At 38.6% G+C, this 22760-nt stretch overlaps 1 protein-coding gene across 1 annotated transcript in view; it reads right to left on the minus strand.

Annotated features, from left to right (window-relative positions):
* arid5b (AT-rich interaction domain 5B) overlaps positions 1-22760 on the minus strand; it is a 75221-nt gene that overhangs the window by 30053 nt on the left and 22408 nt on the right. The window contains exon 4 of the mRNA XM_005474332.4: positions 11689-11919. Within this exon, the coding sequence (XP_005474389.1) occupies positions 11689-11919 (231 nt within the window). The remainder of the gene's footprint in view (positions 1-11688; positions 11920-22760) is intronic.

Here is a 22760-nt window from a genome sequence, read left to right on the forward strand (position 1 = left end):
GCCATTTCTTTCATTTCATTATCTTGTTCATATCTTTAGAATCTATACTTAAAGAAAAAAAAACTAAAAGAGAAGCAGGGACGAGTTTTAAACAGGTCCGGGTGGAAACGACGTAGGGAGGAGATGAATGGAGGCTTCTAAGAATTGAAGTTTTTATTTTCTTTACACGTTATTGATAATGACAACTATTTACACACCATAAAGTAATTAAGACAATTTACAAATAAAAAAGGGCGTGTGGGTTGTTGAACCTGTCAGAATTGGGTGTACTGTATACTGTGACTTATTTTGCTGTTGTGAGTCAACATTAACGCAACAACCTAAGCCCCAAAACAAGTTTTCACTGGAACTTATCCCACAGTTGGCCTGCCAATTATCCCAAGGATACACAGCCATGGCTGGAAGAGTCCCAGTTCAGAGTATTTTTCATACTTTTAATTTTTCTGTGTTGTTATGGGTTGGGGAGCAACACCCAGCTACCTACATGGTTTGGTACCACTAGTGGTCAGAGAAAAATCAGTTTTGCTCTCTCTAATGTGCGCTTAATGTTAGTGTGATTGCATAAATATATTTACAATGCAAAGATGGGAATCCGTGTGAGATTTTTACCAGACCTCCTCTTCGTTTCCAACAACTCTGACATCCCGTTCCAGTCTAGTTCCCCAATCCTATCATTTCCTATACAAACACCGCATTATATCGGCTACAGTCTGTTTTTATTTTCCTCAAAGACGATTCCCCTTAGCTGGCTGACTGACAGCTGTGTGTGTATGCATCATTATCTCCTTCACAGAGCCTGTCTGTTGCCATAGCCTGTGGCAGACCTCAATCACACAGTATTAGAAATGACTTCGGTTTCTGCAGAGTGCCCTGCTTTTGCCTGCTGCAGGTGAGCCACACATTATATGAGCCAGCCAGATATAAGTGAACTAGAATATCTGTAACTACAAACGTGTTAAATCAGATACTTGTGTTTATCTGATTTAGCCTGCAGAACATGACAAGACATAATCAGATGCTGATAATGTTCCTGTTCCTGGAAGTAGAGGTTATGGAGGCCAATTAAATGGAAGAGAAAATTAGAAATAAAATGTTCTATGAAGCATCCTACACCTACCGAGAAGCAGCTCGGGTCTGCATGTTTCATCAAAAAGAAATAGTTGTCATCTTTTTGTCACATAAACTCATTTTTTAAATATTGTCTATGTAGGTGCAATTTACTAAAAGCTTAAAAGGAAGAATGCAGTGTTTAATCTGAATTTAGCTGATGTTTTAAATGCCGGTCAGGTCTGCAGTGTTAGTCTGTGGTTTCAGCATACAGTCAGGTAATAAGATCCACAACAGAGGGGCTATGCTAATGCCTTTTTAGACAGTGCACAGTAGATAAATCATGTTTATAGATTGATATCCTCCTCTATGGCCTCTGTGAATATAACAAGATTGCCTCCAATTGCATCTAAATATGAGCTTTACGCATGCAAACACACTGCATAATAAAATACCGCGCACACAGATATGGAATAAAGAGTCTCGCTTGCCATTTCAAACTACAGCCCACCACACTGGCTATTATCTGGTGTTTATTTTCTAATATGTGACTATACTGTAAAATGCTCTTTCTTTGTGTTAATCCTGACAATTTGTCAAATTTAAATCCAGCAGCAGTGCACAGAACACATCAATTCAAAGTTAAATTAATTTTGTCCCCCCCTCCTTCTGCTGCCTGTTTTTGACTTTCTCCCACTCTCCTGCTTCTCCTATCTATTTCTCTTTCCTTTCTCTAATAAGTATGTGAGCGGCGGCAAATGTAATTACAAAGGGCTGGGGTTGGGAGGGGGTGCGTGTGTGTGTGTGTGTGTGTGTGTGGTGGTGGTGGGGGGGCTGCTATGCATACACAACAAAACGCAACATTAAAAAGCTATTATCAGAAAAAAGAACATTTTGGCAGATATATGGCGGAGGGCAGATCTCGCCATATGTTTGCGGAGACGGGGACAACAAGTCAGGTAGTAATTATCAATCATCATCAGGAGAAACTGTCAAAAACGCTAGGCCGGGCACGCTCTGACTAGTGTTGCCATGGAGACAAGCCCACATCCCTGTAAGTGTGTGTTTACCAGGACATTAAAAATACTCTCCCATATTTTTATCTCACACTTAAAAAATCATGTAAATCGTTCTCTTGGCTTGCAGAGTCATGAGGGCTCAATGTGTGTGCGCGCGTGCGTGTGTGCGCGTGCGTGTGTGTGTCTGTGTGTGTGTGTTAAAGATTTCCTGGCAAGTCTCAGGAGATTTTTAAGGGATAAAACTGAGGAAAAAAATTCAGTTAAGGTTATGGGTTTTGGTGGTACACCAATTTCCCTGTCTTGGGTTTTGGCGTTTTAGGGGTTACAATTAGCAGATGTAAATGGAATATTCTCACTATAGTAATGAAAAAAGAAAATGTGTGTATGTGTGTGTGTATTTGCCAGTAATGAGCTCATTTCTGCAACCATACTGTTGCTGTACACAGACTCTCTATTCAGACTGTCACTATTCATATTCCTCAGCCTAGGAGAGAGGACATTCTCCCAAACCATCATGACTTTGTCAGTTTAAATTTTACATATTTCATTCTCTCTTTTGCATAGCCTACTTCAGTTCCCCCCCTTTACATGCACTGCATGCCTTCAAATCAAATGTCACTACTTGCTACACAGGCTATTCATTCCCAGAACAGTGCAAGTGTGACTTTTCGCAGAATCACACATGAGGAATGTTTCTGGAGCATTTCCAAGCATTTCTATCGACAGTGGTTCGTTCAGATGACACTTTTCATGTGAACTCAATCCATTACCCTTTAGAAATCTAGATTTATTTTCACTTAAAGCCAGCTCTGAAAATTAAATACATAAGCAAGTAAACATAAAAGCAATTTAGGGGAAACTGGTGTAAGTGCAATATGAATTTTCCTGCTTTATTATGGCAGTCATTTGGAAAAAAAAGGAGTAGTGTTCTTAATTCATTATTTGTGCGCCGTTGTGCATGCTCCCCCTGGGGAGAAGCAACATTACTCTTTCATCAGATCAAATGAAGCGGAGCCGTGCCGTTCCAGGAAGAGCCAATTAAACAGTTCAAAGAAGTTTATTATTGCGATGGATTATGAAATCATTCTCATCGGATTCATCGGGGTGTGTGTTTCAACAGGGGTGTGAATGTGTGTACTTTAGCACTGCGCAAACTCATAAAGGCTGTCGACTCAAGCTTTCCATTTACAAAGTAAATAGGGAATTATGTTACAGTGTTACATGTTTTACAAGGGAAATCTCACAAACTTAATTTATAGTCAAAATAAGCCGTAATTACAGGAAGAAACTCATTCCTTCTCATTTCTTCCTTCACTCTTTCCTTTTTCTCTTTCATTTTATCCACCTCATGTGATTGCCTCATGATGGCAGCGTCACCTGTTAAGTACTTATTAACAGTGGGTTTAATCTTAACCCAGAGCCCCTGACTGACACATATGCTGAGGAATGCAATGACCTCTGACCCCGGGGAACCAAATAATTTGATTTATCTCAAGACCCATATGCACAGTATAAATTTTATGCATAGTATATATTAAAAAAAAAGAACTGATACTGGCTCAAATCCAGCAAGGCACAAAGTCTTTCTGGTCTTTCTGTGTTGATTTAAACTGTAATAAGTCATAACGCTGTTTTTCTGTCAGGACAAAAACACTACAGCACAATAAAAGCTGTAAATATCTGACAAGTGAACATGTCACCTCAGCTTTTTACTGTGCCAAAGTGTTGGCAAGAGCTCTTAATGGCCATTGTTCCAGGAGAGGAAATTAAAAAATAAATCCCTTTTTGCAAAGAAATGTTAAGAGGACGCAGAGGGACTGCCCCAAATACACACACCCCTGTTGTTCCAAGAGTGGCAAATGTAAAACAGAGTCAAAGTTACATAATGTGGAGGATTTGCTAAAAACGGGATAACCTTCAAACGCTTCCACATCATTGATACTGACAGACTGCAGCAACAACTCAGTAGGAGTGGGGCTCTAAAAAAAAAAATACAGTATTTCAATTTGGCTTTTGGAGGGAGGGAGAGGGAGATAGACAGAGGGAGGGAAGGGGGGGAGGGAGAGAGAAAGAGAGGGAGAGATGAAAGGGAGCAGTGGATAAGCTTCAAGGCTTATCCTATTCATTACTGGAGGAAAAAAAAAATCGTAGCATCGACCTATAAATAAATGAATGCCAGGATAAACACGAAGCCCATACATCAATAAAACATATGTATTCTAATAGATCACGCTCTAGTTACACTTGATGGGATCGAGTCAGCCAATGAGCCCAATCATAGGGACTTTATCATTCTGCAAAGCTACGCAGCATTAGGCCGTGGTGATTATAAATAATCATCATTCTCATAACTAAATAGACCAATAGATACTTTCATCTTTGTTCTCTTTTTCTTTTCCTTGTTTATATGCTACTGTGTTTTAGCCATTCAAATTAATTCTAAAATCTACAAACAAACAAACAAACAAAGAAAAGGAAAACAGGACAAGTTATCGCCTCTCTTTGTATTTTCTTTTTAGTAAATAGTTGCATATTCATAAGAAAAAAAATTAACACATTTGTAAACAAATGTCTAAAACAACAGCCAGCACCGCCTCTGTTTAAGCACTCTCCTTTCCAAGAAACATCTGGGTCACTTTGAAAAAAAAAAGAAAAGAAAAAAAAAAATCTGGAAACATCAATCACATTCACCGCATAGTGTATAATCCTCACTTTGCTGCTGCCATGTATCAGCGGTGTAACAATGATTTTTGACGTCACTTAAAGTTACACAAGCCTTTTTTTTAGGGAAAAAGCCAGCAACAAGTCTCCACCTACACAGAGATATTGAACACTTAAACCTGACTAAAAGGCTGCATTCAGGACGTGTTTCCACACCAGAGTCTGACTCTGTAAACAGCGTTTTCAGTTACACGTATGAGTCAGACTTGCTCACCCCAGGTTGCAACATGCTATTCTGTACATTTTTATTAGGGAAATTCAGAAGTTGTATCACATCTCACATCTGGCGTTTATGAAAATCTGTCTCTCAGTGTGTTGTTTTATCACATTTGACTCACGATAAACAGACTTATCAATTGAGCCATTACGAATGAGGTCAAGCTAACCTCTTCAGCTCAAGTGTAACGTAATAAATAAAAGGCTTTGCATTTTATTTAGGAAAAGTTAAAAATAAATAGTTTATAAATTTAGAAGAGCTCGAGGAGGTGCTTTTTAATGTGTGCATTAAATATAATTTGTTTACCAGATTTTTTTCCCTTTAATTCCTGGAAGCTGTCAACATGAAGACAATTGCACATACATGTTGCAACATACTTGTTATTGGCAATCATTTGCACTGAGCATTTCATCACTTTATTATTTTTTTTCCACTGTTAACATCTTGTGGTTTTGCTATTACAAGTAGGAGCCAGTCTGAAGTCATTCTTTTGCGATGCGTTCAAAGACGCTACAACATCCAATGTGTGAGAATCTGCCCCCTCTTAAAACACTCCATTCAAAAATTACAATGTGCTGACAGGAAAAGTTCACCTGGAGAAAACCGCACAGGAAAAAGCATAATAAGAACTTAGACTGATTTAAAATAGTTTAAGGCAGGTAACTTTGAAATCTTGGATGTCAGAGTTTCCATAAATGCAGCAAAAAGGGGAGATTTCCAGACAATCACTCCTTGCAGCTGCAATAACATATGATGACGGCATGAAAATGAGATGGTGACTAAATATTTCACTATAGGATCAACTGCATAAAAGAAATTTTATGCTTCTGCAAACCAATTTTCATTGTCACTGCATTGAAATCAAATTTATGTTTTGTCAGTATATGTCTGTTGATACAGACCTCATATTTCATGACAGATTAACAGCTTACGAGGATTTCCGCTGAAATGATAGCAGCCCTTTGCTGTTTTATCAACCATTCAGCATTTGATTGATGTGCATTTCTATCATCTTTGTGGAAAATTACTGACTACATTAAAATATAAACATTCAACTATGAGGAGCAGGTGACAGTTTCCCACTCCTTATGCGTAAATCTTCACCACATATAAGAGTCAGAAGTAGCATGAGTGTAGGGGCAAACCCAGGGCACAAAACAAGGACCGCCCCCATGCTCAGTGGTTATGATGTGCTTTGAACTATATGTCATTGATGCACTCAAAAACGAGTTAGCAAATGAATTGGTATAATGCTGAAGTAAGACATGAATGTCCTTTTTTCTCCAAATATCCTCCATCAGCTCCTTCGCGGACAAACCTTTTGCACTGGAAATAACAGCTAAGCTTGTTCCCCAAAGCTAAATACTTATTTATCTGTGTTACATTTTGCTATTAATAGATAAGTAGAAATGCAAAGCCATATGTGTAGAGCTGCTGTGTTGCTGATGACATAAGAGGGATAATACGAAAAAATTGTGCCTTACACGATAGAGAAGTCATGCTAATGCTGCCGATGCCAGTGGAGGAAAGTGGTTTTAGTTAAAATAGCACAGTAGCATTTATTCTGCCGTGCATACCATACACATTAGATACGATGAAACACAAGCCTAGTATATATTAAAGCTATATGTGAGTAATTTAGGTGCTAATAGAGTAAAAATATACATCTTTCACATCTTACACAAGGACATTGTAATGTGCGTTGTCATGTGTAAGTGATCTTTCACCAGATGTTCACTTTGTTTTTATATACAGTTCATGTCCTGATTATGAAATGTGACTATACAGCCACAGCATGTGCTCTGTTCTCCTCTAAAATCCTCCTCTATGGCCTCTGTATACCATGACATATGGACAATGAAAAATTCATGGGCCGTGGTTAGCACAAATCTGCAGAGGAGATAGGAAAACATGAGCTTAGCAACCAATTTGCCTATTACATTAACAGACGGAGCTGTCGTGGGACGATATTGGCATATGCATATTTCATCTAATCAGATTTCATGTTTAAAGAGCAGCGAGAAAGTGGTTCAAGTTGTGGAAACAATGACATCATGCTGTATGTTCATCTAGTGACCCAGCCCAATCAAGCTAGAAGGACTCAATGTTTTCAAAGATTGTATCTCAAAAAGCACAGGTTCAGGATTTTAGGCTGTTTACTTACTATAGATTCACTCATTTTTTTCCCCTCCGTGTATGTCAGCATCAGTTCAGTTCAAATGTTTCTTTTTTTCCTGTCAAACACAGACACCACTGACTCTGACATGCAGAAAAACCTCACAAAGCTCAACTAAATTCAGCCACAGATGCATTAAACCACCGCTCATGCACCGCAGTACAAAAATAGATTGTAAAATATTGTGTGTGATTGGTGCGTCTGGACAGCGTTAATATATTGAAGCAATAAATTGTTTTTTTATACTCCTCCCACCCTGGAGGATTACAAAAAAAAGGGAAAAAAGGATTCCAAAGGATTGCAATGAAAATGTTTCTTTTTAATAAAAATCAAATCAGCAATGAGTATTTCAAACAAAAACAAACTGAGCTGATAATGAAATATATAGATTCTGTGCCAAGACCTTGAGCATATAGGATAAATGCGAGAGAGCCAGAGAAGGAGGAGAAAGAGGGTAACTCCTCTCAACTGCTTTGCCTCAAAAAAGTGATTGCCTCACTAACTCTCAGAATACTGTTGATTTAAGCAATGTGCACACCAGGAGTGTTAGGTTTCTGGGGGGGGGAGCGGAGAGGAAGGTCAGCAGTTTGGAAGCATAACTTGAGAATCCGAGAAACCGGGAAAAAATGGTGCTTGTAATATTTTCCAAAACAGACGGCCATCTTGTTTAAATATATCATATACAGCACCTCTAGGTTGAGTTTACAAATGTTTATGTTATTGCCTTGTAGCACATACCGCGTCCCTGCCAAATTAATGTGAGTAATACTCAACATAACCGTGACAGCTAATAACAAAAACCTGACCCTTGTCATCTGTCATTCAGCGCTATTTCTGGCTATTTATGGCTTTTTCTCAAGGCATTTTATTCCAGCACAGTCTGTCATTACTCTTAGGTTTATATAAGAGATCGTTTTTCTTTTAGTGTGTCAGTAAGCACACAATAAGTAAAAATATCTGCACTGGCAAGGTTTAATGCATAACTTAAATTTCCTGTTGTACGACTGTGCAGTGCTAATATTACATTCCTCCTGGCAAGAAATTAAATTGGGGACACAAAGTAGCATGGGTATAATCAATCCACGTTGGCAGAGAATGCATGATAATTATAAACAAAATCTGTGTCATTCCCTGCGAGGAAAGCAGCTGCAGGGGTGACAGGCGATGCTGAACATGAATATGGATCACAGGACTAAAGATCTGGTAACTGACGCAACCCCGGTTTTGCTCGAGCTGGCTCAAAAGCAGGGACCCTGGTAGTGACGTGGATGAAAAAAAACCACGAGCTTGGATTGAGTCAGATGACGAACGTTTCAGATTAATGTCGTTAATACACCAGGAATAACTCTGCACCATCTCCGCACCTTAGTGAACTCCAAGCAAACGCAGAAGAAATGAAAGCCATTATATAGACAACAGCAGCCCAAGTACGCTAATGTTTCATTATCATCTCTTTAAATGCAGATAAATGAGAATGAGAATGCACTGAACATGCTCAAATAAAACGACATATGCTGCTTATTAAATAATCATCCCCTACATGATTATGTTGTACATGCACATATTGTAGTGCTCTGTTGAATCCATAACCAGGATGCCAAGAATAGACTGGATTTCACCACCATCTGACGGCTGCATTTCACACACTTCTGTACCAAAAGGCCCAGCGAAACTCTTTTTTTTTTTGCCCTCTCGTCTTCTTTACCTCCTGAGGTAGCTTGACACACTTTCATGAATTAGCCTAGACAAGATGGACAGCTATTACAGCTGCCACAGCAGATTTAGCTGAATCCAAAAGGTCAGAATTAGCATTGAGAGAAGCACAGGAAAAAAAAGTCCTAAAATTGTTCCCCGGATCAATTTCTAACATTTTAATATTTCACAGCTGCACAGTATTCCTCCTTACGTGTCCACAGTGCTAGTATTTATCGTAATAAAGGTGGATTTAATATGGCGTTTATAGCTGCTTTTTCATATGGAGCCTATAAATGGGAGAAGAACTTTACTCAGCAGCTGTGTATATGTGCAAAAACCCATGCGTGTGTGTTTAGGCCTACAAGTAAGACGCCCTTGAGGCTTTAACTCACCTGCCAGAGTGAAGAAAATTACTTAGCTCTGCTGTTTTGAAACAAATCACAATCAAGTCTCCTAGCAGCAATTCAAGCAGAAATAAAACTCTGCATCAAAACTAGTAAACCCTTAAGTGAAGAACATTAGAAATCTGGTTGCCTTAGTCAAAAAAATAGTGGAATTCCTTTAGGCTATGAAAATAAACCTTTAGCTTAAATGTGGCTCACAGAGGAATGGTATTATTGAGCCAAGTGAATGAGCAACAGCCGCCACAGGATGTTAGCGTTACTATTCATAACTTATTTTTCCTATGCCTAAAACCGTTTTCCCTTCTGGTCTCACCTCTGCTGCTCTCTTAAAATGCAATTACCTACTGGCAAATTTACAGGAAAAGAAAAACAATGACTTTTGACCAGAGGAGTCGTTACTGTGAATGTCAAACCGATGCTGCACAAGAGCCCGCTGAGCAACCGAGCAGAGGAAATATATATAGAGAGATGAATCACTTTAATCCTTTGTTTTAGACCAACTCGGGGTTTAATACAATGTGTGGATTCAAGAGAAGCAAGGAAAGCGGATTGAATGGCAAACAGACATGTTCCAGCACTTCAAGACTCTTCTCCGGAAACGCTGAATGCTTTCCATAGGTGTGACTGATGAGGATGTTTGAACAGTAGACACTAAATAAACACAAATATACTGAAAGTATGTCATAAAGCAAAAGGTGATTCCTGATTCCTCTCTTAGTTCTAATTATGTAACGTAAACTAAAAAAGCATTGATCAAAAGTACATTCGGTTTCAAAGTAAAGGGCAAACAGAGGAAACAAACAAGGGAGTGACGTGTTATGAAGACAAATCACAGCTTTGAAAAACATAAAACGTTATTATTTTTATATTTATTTAATTATAAACCAAGTCAGGTAACAGGTATAATAAAAGGTGCTGGAAAACTTTTTTTTGTACCAATATCAATCCAATCCTCTCTTAAACAACTAAGCTTTTAGTGATATATTAGTGGATACAGCATACTATGTGATAAATACGCCCTAACAGCAGGGATCTCGGTTATGCAACACATTTTCTGTCAACTTTTTTAGCTTTTTTAGGGAACTTTTAGTATAATTTCTGATTTGTCAGCACCATTCAAACATTCATACTCTTATATATTCATTGCATAATAAACTGCACAGTTGCACTCGTCTGTTTTGCTTTTTCCTCCTCAAGCATAACTCCACAAACCTGACAAGATGACAGCGCCGGTGACAGGTCTCACTCATGTTCTCGCTAACATTTACTCGACTTACACGGCTCTGGTGATTGCTCTCTTTATGGCACGTCACTCAAAGCGTAGTTAAGCATTTGCTCGACAGTTTAGGCAAATGGGCTGCGTTTAACTGTTTGTTTGTTTTTTTATTTGATATTCACTCCAGTGATTTTGGTGGGTGTTGTGCCAATACAAATACCAACTATTGGTCCAGCTCGGCCCTAATTTTACATTTCCAAGAAAAAAACTAAATAAAATCTAGTTATTTAAAAGTTAAATAGCATTCTGGTGTTCTAACACGTCATACTATGTGAGAGAGAGGGATCAGAATCAATGCAGCAGAGCCGAAGGTGCGGTCTTATTCTCCTTTGTGCCAAAATCTGGCACCGACATTACCCGCATTCAAATCAGCCACTGACAGTTTGGAAATGTGGGTCTGTTATGTTAATGGCAGTTAGCGTCATGCAGAGATAGAAAGCAAATACACAGAAAGATAAGCTCAGTTTGTTTTAACTCCACGCCCCCAGATGTGCTTTTGTCATTTTCAAAATTCACATTCAACAAGTCAACTGAAGTGATATCACTTTAATGTTCAAACTCAGTATCCCTCCCCCCACCCACCCCCCGCCCCTAAAAACAAAAAAAAAGCACAGCCTATTGAAAAATTCCTTGTCAGAAAGCCAAGCAGGACTGTTTTTCTCAGCTCATTAAATCCTATATTTTTTTCACAGCACAACAGTATTTGGCATGGGAACCAGAAAAATTCATTGGCTCTCTTTTCTTTGTCCTCTGATGGACTTCGTTTTGATAGGCAGCCCTTAACAAGTGAAAATATTAAATGAACTAAAGTACTTTTTCACCATTTCACAATTTTCACACAATGGAACTAAATTACTTGGCTCAAAATGCCAATTTCCCACTAAAAGCAGACTTGAACAAATGGTCTGGGTAACCAAAATGACATAATTGGGAGTTTGAGATGAACCGTACTGTGAGAATGAGTTTTAAGAGCATGCGTATGTTCAAAGATCAGGACATGATGAGTTTGATGTTTCACGGGCCAACACTCGAAGTTCCATAAACTGGCACTATAATAGCCGTTGGCATTCAAGATGAGCTAATATGATAATGTATCTAAAGGCTACAATCAAATCTCCAGCTGCCACACTCACCAAACTCGTCGCAGATGCTCTCATTCTGCAGCAGGGTGGGGTGTTCGAAGGTGTCCCGGCAGTACAGGATCCTCGTGCTTCCATCCAACGCAGCAATGCCGCCCAGCGCCAGCACCGTGTGGTCTATGAGCAGAGAGGACGGCTGCTCTCTGAGCCGTGCCAAAACGGAACGATAACGACAATACTGAGGGTAACTGAGGACTAAAACCTTCCGCCCATCTTCTTCCTGGCCTGAAAAACACAACAAAAAGGCACGGAGTTAGAAGGGCCACAGAGGTTACACATACTTTAATTTGACATTGAACGGTAACTGTTTTGCTTTTTTCAAGTGCCCCTCTAAGAGTTGTAGAGAAGGGCAGCACTTAATTTTTACAGAACACATCCACTCTTCCATTTCTCTTCTGCTTTTATGATTTCATTCTAGCTCATCGATCATTATTCGGCTACTTTTATATTCAAGCACATCTACTGCCAGTGTGCTGTGAATATGAAATTATCTGTAATCTCAGACTTTGAGCTTGTCCTAATGAAAATTTATTTGACTCACAATAAACCCAAGGAGGATCAATATGTAAACCAGCAGAACAAACTTAATACTTTATTTTGTTTTAGTGACCTTTCAAGAATTTGTGAAAGGCGCCACATCTGCACTGTTTTCAGACGGACAGGTGTCCCTTGCGAGCTGATATCTCATCACAGTGATTTCTCTGTGTGTATCAGGAAATGCATCGCATTAAGGAAGCAAGATTCTCTAACGCTGCTGTTTCATTGTGACTTTAAATAGTCTTCATGAAAGTTTCACATCCTTTCCTTGTAGTAATAATACACTTCAGCAAACTGACAGGATGCCTTTCATGAGTGCAAACATGACATTGCTGGGCAGCATGTTCGAAATGCATGACATGCATAGCTGCTTGGGTGACAAGAGGAATGTCAAAACAACTCCAGATGCCTTCTTTTAACAAACAAGTTCAAGGCTGGGAATTCTCAAACAGCAATTTAAACAAGGCTGGTGTGAATCAGTGTTTGCAGGTATCTGTGTACAGTCACTTGCTGATAAATGCCGGAATTTGTTATTTATATAACAATCTCAAAAAAAAAATAATTACGGTTTGTCGCCTTGCTTCAAAAGCTACACTCACTGTTTCACACAGGTAATAGCAAACCTTCCCACTGGAGCCAGACTTTACTTTTGTGTGATTAACATTCCATTTACAGTGTGTAAGTCTGACTAATGCATTATCACCTGTGACAACTGACTGGCAGAGAAACCTCTACTGTTATTTGGAGAACCTCAGGACAGGAAGTGCACACTGAGCTGATACAATAAACTGCCATAAAGCCCAGGAAGATATGCTGATAGACAGTTGGACAGTTAATATTATACTGGCACCCTGTAAGAACCTAACTAAGGGACTAGCCTGCTTTTAACTTTCGATTTCTGACAATGGTGCTATATGATTGTTAAAGGCTCAACAGAGGTTTCACAATTCACCCTGAGGGTGCATGACTGTGCGTATGCAATTTCAGTGCAGCACATCAAAAAGTTGTTTAGATATTCAAGTCTCGACCTGAGCGCCGGGGCAACAGACAGAATGCCATTCCCAGCTAATAAAATACCATAAAGTCACCGTTGAACAGTAACAACTGAAAGTGTACAATGACACAGAAAGATAAAAATGTAACATAAAGTCATACAAATACAGAGCTCTGTGTCAGAGACATGACAACTTATTACAGGAAAAGAAAACCACTAGAACCACATATATACATAGGGTTTGATATGATGTGCTCTGAAAAGTGCACTGAGTTTTATTTATATTTGTTATGTGTTTATGGCATTTCTCCTTCATAATGATGCCTGAGTAATCGCTAATATGTTGATGTTATGCAACTAGGGTGTTGAGGTTACAGGTTACTGACACTGATTAAAATGACAGTTTTAATGTTTAATTAGAACAGAATGTATCTCCTGCCACCCACATATCAGATATATGATAATCCTTAACTAATTAAATGCCCGGTTAATGTTTATTCAGCAGGAGAGGGTTAAGCAAGGCACTTTAGTAAAGAAATACTGCTGTAAATATCGGCCAAGCTGAAGCCATGAGAGAAGCATTTCCTGCTTTTTAAAAACGTATATATATCTTGCGTTTCCTGTTGGACTACTTCACAGAAACTGCATGCTCAAGTAAATCTGTCATGAGAATCTACTCCTTTACAAACAATAGATGGAAACGATCTCAATATACCCAGAAGCTCTGGCACTGCATCAACTACTTTGTATAATATAACATCATCAGGGCTGACCACGGACATGCAAATGTTTTCATTGAACTGCGTGCACAGTACTAGTAATTGCAACAAAACATCTGCAATCTTTCACCAGAATAAACAGGTGCTATGAAGTGTGCTCAGTGCACATGACACACTGGAAAGAATATAAACTACTTGGCACTCCAAGTGCTAGCAGTGGTTTTAGATGCAACTATCAACAGTACTACCAGAGCAAGTCTATGCAAAATATTTGTTATTTTTATGAATAAACTCGAGATTTTTTTTTTACAGAAAGTCTGCCTGCCAGATCTGAAAAAGAAAGTCAGCCACATCAGCACAAAATCTGTAAAGTTACATTGCCTGTACCTGTATGGATGGTTGGGGGGGGGATACTTAAAAGGCAACAAAAAAGAATAGCTAAGAGTAGGTTAAAATGAATGTCAACTGAGTTTCCAGCCATGAGCCCTGAATGTGAAATGATTCACTTTAATCTCTGTGAACTGAACTTTAAGCTAGCTCTTATGAAGTCTGAGCTTGCACAACACTGAACTTCATACGCGGTTTTCTGTTCCAAACAATGAACTAGGTATGCCAATTATAGCCACTTTCATTTCAACTTTTCAAATGCCAAAGTATACATTTTCTAATGTCCTCATTTTTTCTGAACAGTAGTTAAAAAAAGCTAAATAAATTACCCTGCTACCACAAAATGAGCAAAATCAAGAAACTGCAACTGCTGAATTTTCACTCACTTGGTGTAACAGTAGCGTTTAGAAAAACAGTAAAACTGATACTGACTGACAGTTTCAACTCTAAGATAATATGACAAATGAATATGAGGTAATGTTAAATTGAAAATTTCAATAAGTCTAGGGTGTACCCTCTTGACCCATCAGAACTGGGATAGCTGGGTGACCGTGAGTAATTGCATAAGCGTGAAAAAATGGAGGCATAGTAAAAGCTCACGTGTTTAATAGCTACGAATCTGATCATAATGTTTGTAACCCTGTAATTATAGAGTATGATCATAAAAAAATGACCTAGAACAAAGGACAATACTAGATAATGATCTGACATAAGCCAATCATAAGGCACACAGATAATATGCAAGTGCTTTGTTCCTTAAAAGCAAACACAAATCTGTAAACGTCAGATTTTTCAGACTCGCTCATTTTAATAGGCTGTTGTTTGCAGTAAGGTCTTAATACTATTCTAGCTTACTAACCAGACTACAAGGTTCCACAGCTGATGAAGTAGAGTCAAGCAGTTTGAAACACGATTTTTATATGAATTATTAACCACCCTGTCTACTTTTACAAAGCCCTTGGACATGACATTCATGGGAATTTCTGCTGGTGAGTTAATATTTCAGGGGGAGGCTAACTAGCAAGCTTTTCACCTTGCCTTGCTACAGACAGTTTTAAACAGATTTTAAAAATGCATTTTCCCCTTTGTGGTGGTATTTTGTGAAGCTGCAGGCTGATAAAAATCACTGAAATGTGCAGCAGAAGCAGGACAGGAAGGACTCTATTCATAACATATTTACAACAGCTGCATTCCCAACAATTAGCGTAATTAGTTCCACTGTACTCCAACATGCGGACCACTTCAAAAGAAATTATTAAAACCATTCAGCCACTCCACTCACACATATATTCACATGCTACAAAGTCGCTACAAAGCCCACAAATGTATGAACACACATTTTACTGCATACATATCCCACAGCAGTCACACACATTTATCCAAGATTGCGGCATTTGTCATTCGCAATTACAGCTCAGAGGTAGAGCAGGCTTTGTTTCCAAATGTCAGGGATTTTATTGTAAGCGGTCACCGTCAGACCTGCTCTTTCTCCCGAGGACCCTCACAGCATTTCACTTGATTAGATTCAATTTGGAGTGAGAGCTGCAGGGCATTAATAACTGTACAAAGGTGTTGTAAAGTATGCATGTCAGTGTGCGCACGTGTGTTGGTGCGTATAATGCACATTGAGTGCAAACACACTTTAAAAATTCCTTTTGTTCTTGCAGCCCGACCTTTCAAAATAAAGGACGTCCTTATCTTAATGTAAGCGTCCTAATTGGTTGGGGCTGTGGCTGTATCACTGGAGAGCTGGAAGACATTGTGAGAACATTATGCAATTTGTTTCTCTCTCTGAGGACCTCTTTTCTATTTTCTCTTTCTGTCTCTCTGTCCTTTCCTAGTGGTAGTATGGCGTGTTGATCAAACAGCTGCGGTGCGGCAGATTATTTTCAGAACATGCTGTAAAGCTTCTGACCTCATAAACTACAATAGTGTCAGGGTCATAACTGCTCTGCAGGACAGCTGATAATATAACCACTCAGTCAGAGCAGCACAAAATAAATTCCAATACTTTACAGTACACAGTAAAGTGAAAAGGAATACTAATCATTCAATATTACATCCCCTGTGGTGCTTTTAAAACACGTATTACACTTAAAGGGGCACTTTTCACCTCCCTGTAGCCTGCTGTATCATCTGCTGTGGCTCTGGAGGAGCTTTCTAAAGTTTCAAAATATAATGCTGATGATGTCATCGTGCTAGCATTAAGGTTATCTAAGCTTGGACCAGCACTTTCCAAATATATAACTGAAAAAGTGCGGCGTATAAAAGATGTGGGGGTAAACAAGCCAAGAAGGCCCTAATCAGAGACGCTATTGAGTTGCATTACTGGAGCTCAACTCATAGCAAGGAATAAAAGGCAGAATATTTTGGCATCTGATGGCTATTGTTTCCAATCTGGAGTCAGTGTTAGTCAGTACAGTCACCACTACTTAAGAAATATGTCTGGTCTCCCTTTTCCAGCCACCAGAATGCTGCACAATCAGATAAAATCTACCATCTCCACTTCCCGCATCCCTGCTGTTATTGCTGGATTTGAGCTGATTCTCAGTCTTGTGATCACTGTGAGGCCCATTTCTATTACTTATGAATGTATATATTCTAAGTAGCACATCTCTTCATGGTACTATTTGATGGATAGGAATCCTTCAGTGTACCTAATACTTTTGCATAGTGCTATATATACCAAATATAATCAAAGGAATTCACGATATATGCATATATATATATACACATACATATATATATATATATGTGTGTGTGTGTGTGTATGTGTGTGTGGCAGATTCAGCAATTCAACTTAGTTAAGGAGTCATAAAGAGAAATACTTCTTCTCCTTTTGATTTGAGCTGTCCAAGAGCCTGCTAAAAGACCTTGATCCGTTTTCTCATGGCTCTCTGTTATGGTACTACCGAGAATAGCATTAATACTAGCTAATTCAACACCTACATAGACTTGTCTCTGGTATGCAAGGCCTCCAGAAGAAAATCAATTCAAAAATGTACTAATGCAAAAGAAGGACTTTTATTAACATATGTCTATAGTTTGATATTCAGTCTTGCAGCAAAAGTTTGCTCAAGCTGTAGACACTTCAAGGATGAATGAGTTACCAAAGCAAAAAAGTGCATTACAGTAATTTAATCAGGATGTGACAAAAGCATGGATGAGTTTCACTCTGTGTTGAGATGACAAGATTGGGCTGATCTTTAAAATATTCCCGAGATTAAAGAAGCATGACTGAAACATTTCTGTAATATGCAAATAAAAATGCGAGCTAGCGTCAGTCTTTTTTTTTTTTTCAGACACAGGCATTACACGACTACAGCAAGAGTTCAGGAATTGTGCAACAGGGTGAGGGCTGGTGATTAAAATGTATGTTTTAGCTTTGAGCCATCGAACCTCTAATGTCAGGAAGACAATTATACAAGAAAGTCTGCAATACTCATTTGTGGCCTGGAATACTTTAAAAATGACATCAGTCAGGAAACATAACATTAACAAATGTTTCTCCCTTTATTTTTCTATCATGGGAACATTTTAGAGTTTCAGGTATACAAGCAGGACTGCATGCAGTGAGTCCATACATTATGTTAATGGTGTCATGACCCACATAAATAATAAGACAGATGCTGCAGAAATGAAAGGGAACCGAAATGGGGACCAAAGCACAAAAAGTGAACAAACTGAGAAGTTGCAGTGCACACAGTTTTCTTTTTATACTTTTGGTTTGAACATGTGAAATAAAACAACTGTACACCAGATGTAGTATTTCCTTTTTAAAGGGCCGGAACACAAGATTTGATAGTACTGATTTCCTGGCTTATTGGCGGCCGCTGTTCTTTATTCAACAAATAAAATGGAAACAAAATGAGACTCAACTTGCAGAGTAAAGTTGCTGATAATTCATTTGGAAATCCATCACAGAGAACAAATGGAATATCTGCTTTGATGGTGCATTCAAGGAAATGCGTAAATCTGAGAGCCTGCCAAACAGCAACTTTTTAATGTGAAGCATGATAGAAAGAATGAATGTCATCTTTTTTGCAACATCTGTGTCTGCCTCCTGTCAGAGGTAGACACAAAAGTTCCAAAAGTTGATTTCCTCTCAGAATCACTCATCTATGACATGCTTTTGGAAATCCACTCGTCTTTCATAGACATCCAGCTCACTGAATTTCCCTTGAATACATCATTGCGATTTAAAACATAAAATTACTCAACTTCTTTTTTCACTAATGACAGGAAAGTCTTATGAGTTGTGCTGCGAGGTATGTCAGATGTACCGGTATACCAGTTATATTGTCATGCATGACGTGAATTTTTCAAATACAGCTATAGTCATACATCTACTCCACCCACAGTGACATCGAGCCAGGTGAGTCAAAGAAGGACTTAAAGGTGTTTCGTCTGACTTAAGAATAATTTGTACCACAACGTTCGCAAGAATAGATTGTTTTCAAAGCTGGACTTCACAGCTCAGCTGTGGAGACATTAAAATAAGACAGCGGCAACAAAAAGTGGCATTACATCTAACCGAAAAGCGGAACAGAGAGCCTGTTAAGTGCTAATTCTCTAGCCCTGTGCCAAATAGTGAATTCCTGTTAACAGAGTCTGAGTGCAGAATACATATTATTGTGGGTGTGTGGTTTTATTTGTGCTTTATTTCTCATTTTATGATGACATTTAAATGTTTTATATTCTACAAACAGAACAATGAACTGTTGTGAACCTAAATAAAGACCCACTTATACAGAAATATTGTACAAAGTTTTGGTCACACCAAATAGTATGACTTTCTAATTCTTTTATAAGCATTATAAAATGGCATTTACATATTAGTTAATATGTGCGATGATGTGCTGCACGACTTGTTTAATGAACATATTTAATAAAACAACTATCTACAGCATACAGTAGCTCTAATGAGGTAGTGTGTAAAGTAAAAATACGGGTTTTTACTTCTACCACAGCATAATAAAAGCAACATGCAGTAATCCATGTGCAAAAAAAGGGATGAAAGGAGATTGTACTGTGGTCCCACTGTACAGGAATAAGTATGATGAGAAGAAGCTCAGCCACTATAACATATTTTGTGTAATTACACCAAATGAAGAATTTCTGTTTCTCTTTAATAACAAGCATGATAAACGAGTCATCATAATCAAAATCTCAGAAATGTTGCATACAACATGAAACTCATTAGTTGAGGTTGAAGCAGCTGCTCTGGCAGATGAATAGCAATTGGAATGTTAGATGAAACATCATTGATATCATTGAATTTCAAAACCAGCAAAATAAAAGGGTGATCTATTTGCCGCATCTTTGAGCTCCTCTGCTTTTCATTGGAGAATTTCTGTAGCGGCTTTGAAAGTTGGGAATAAAACTAGTCGTAATACGAGGGTTGCTGACAGTTAAAAGCAGATCTGTGCTAGCTAATTAAAAACCAAATGCTACTCATGTAAACTGTGTCATTTACATTCAACCAAGCTTAAAAATATTCAAACTGCCCACAAGCTCTGACAAGATCTTTCAAGCAAGTGTGCTCGTTTCTCTTGTCACAGACGAGCAGGAAGAAGCTGAAAACCATTACTCTCATGCTCTCTGTCACCCGCTGTAGTCCTTAAATCACTCACTCGGCTCAAATTTGCTGTTGTCAACATTTCCACATTATCTGCTCGGCCAAGGAATTTACTGGATCCCCCTGCTGCTTTTGTGGGGTTGGCGAGAAATGGCAAGGCATGTAACCCGGAGCCAATAATGTCACTTTCATATTTGATTTTTTTTTTCCTTCCTCTTTTAATCCCACGGTAACACCAAAACAAGTCCAAAAGCTTAAAATATAGGGACAAGTAAGGCTGCGGTGAAGAAAGGGGGCAGAAAATAAGTAGGGAAAGTAAAGAAAAGTAGGTTCTTGTTTGGTATTCTCCCTCCATGCTGTGGGCTCTCTTCTCTGTGCTCTGTATTGATCTTCGAAACTGCCCTGTTTCCATTTAGCCTCTTCTGATAATATATAACACAGCTCTGATTTATCCACCTCCTTTCTCTCTCCTACTTTTCAATGAGGGGACATGACACTGAGAGACAGCAGGCGCCCGATCTGGCTGTTGGTTTCAGGTTATTGAAACCTGACCAAATAAAGAGGGAACGGCATCTGTCAATGACACCAAATGGAAATGATGTGTGGGGGGCATCACATTTACACTACAGGCAACCTCATGTTTTCAATGAAGACAGAATTACATAAAACAATGAAATAAATTCATTGAATTTGCATGATTCATCGCCTATCCAATCTGTGAATGACTACACTATCTGGGATAAAACAAAATGTGCTAGAACATTTCGCTAATTGCAACCTAGTCTGTGCAGTAAACAAAATCACATTAATCACACCGGGGATGCAGCAGCATCAATAAATCACTATAGTAGAGTAAAACAAAGCAAAGCCATCACACAGACACTAACGCACAGTTTATTTTCTTTAAAGGGAGTAAAATTGAAACAATATTTCAAATTTGTTTAATGGATTTGCACAAAATAACAAACTGTGTTTGCAAATGACTCAGTGGCCGTCCATCATCAACATTGCATCAGTCACACACACTGACTCGCCTCTCCCCTGCTCATTATATCAGCTGCAAGCTGTGCTCTCACAGACAAATGCACACAATGTACACAGCATACGTTCTGCCTTTTAGATCAAAAGACAAGCTGAAATCTAACTATCAAAGTGAGCTGGCTGAGATGATTTAAATCAGTATGATGATATTTTTTGACAATTTATTTTCTTTCTCAGAACAGATACGACAAATTCATGCAGAGTCGCCCATAAATCAACGATAACAAAAATGATCATGTAGATGAACTGTACTGAACTGAAGACTATTCCTACATGAACAACCACTGTTTTAATGCCATATTAGCAAACAATTACATTCCAACGTCTAATACGAAACAGTTCTTTTTTAGTGACTAATCAATTAAAAAAAACTCTCACCTGAGCCATTTTAGCCTCTTTCATGTATTGGTTTTAACGTCAACACACTTGCATCTTTGTGCACAGCTGGATGCCCTAAAAACCTACTAAGCAACTCATTACCTCAAGCATACCAACACAGTATACAGGTGGTGAATACAACAACTTAGCATTTAGCAGCTAAAGATCCAGATATTTTCCCCTAAGAATTGGTGGAGATCAAAACAGAGCAGAAACAAGCAGAGTATGGAAATTATTTTTACCAAATTAATCCAAGTGCTGTTGTTGCCCCGTGTCTATTTGTTAACATGGCCACTGCAATACGTTTATCATTGTTAGCTGTTGTATTCACAGATCACTCAGTGGCCAGAAATTGGGCAAAAGGACAAATGCACAGTACACCATTTGCTTGAAACTGGGGCATTTGGAGGAGTACAAAGCAGTTCAACCTCAGCTGGTGTGTATTATTATTAGTACATTTTTTAAAGTCAGCTTCTTAAATTAGCACTCTGATCTGATTTGCTTTCTGTATAGTGTTTTGAACAAACTGTATTTTCTCACCTGCATTTTTATCATCATTTACTGCCAGTATAATGTATCACCGCATATGCTGCTATATAGATATTTTGCCCCACCCCTCACATGAGCGCTATTGTAATCTGTGATTGCTACAAATAAATGTTCACATAAGCCTCTCAGAAGCATATTCTGCCTTTTAGCTGCGTTTGCAAACACAGTGTGTTCCAGACATTTATATTTTCACCAGAATGTTTTATATTTTAATACACCCTGTTGAGCACGGAGTCTGGTCTTTTGTTTATTGCGAAAGTGTTTCAGTGACAAGCTGCGAAGCATGTAAACCACAGCAGAATTTCAAAGCCGACAAACAATGTGGAAGCAGGTTTGTCACAAGGTGGAGACTGACACAGGCGCAGTTTACTTAGGGATATTTTGTTATAAATATGACTGTTTGAAACACATTGAGCTTACCGGCGGATAGCTAAAAAGCGTTATGTGCTCCAACACAAGAAGGTGAATGAACTGTACCCATCAGGAATTCAAGCTGATCACATCTGCTGCTCTGCGTGAAGGCTGTGATATTAAAAAAGTATCAGATGGGTGGAGTGAGTATGACTTTAAGAGATGTCTGGCTTTTACGTGCACATGCCTAATTCTTGCAAGAGAATAATATTCTCACAAAAGGGCACCAACACCCAGAGGAAATGTTCCACTGAAACTGTACAGAGGGCAAATAGAAAGAGAGAGTAACAAAGAGAGAGAGTAATACATAAAATAGAGAGAAAGAGAGCCCTCCATGCATGCTGGCTCCTGTTCTTAATTATAGTAAAGCACTAAAGTGCCTCATTCATTTCAGCAGGGTGGGGTGGCGGACTGTGACAAAGGAAAAAAAAGAAAAAGGAAAAAAAAAAGAAACGTTTATATAATTTTCACC

Source organism: Oreochromis niloticus, linkage group LG13 (assembly GCF_001858045.2).
Source record: "Oreochromis niloticus isolate F11D_XX linkage group LG13, O_niloticus_UMD_NMBU, whole genome shotgun sequence".
Taxonomy (NCBI): Eukaryota; Metazoa; Chordata; class Actinopteri; order Cichliformes; family Cichlidae; genus Oreochromis; species Oreochromis niloticus.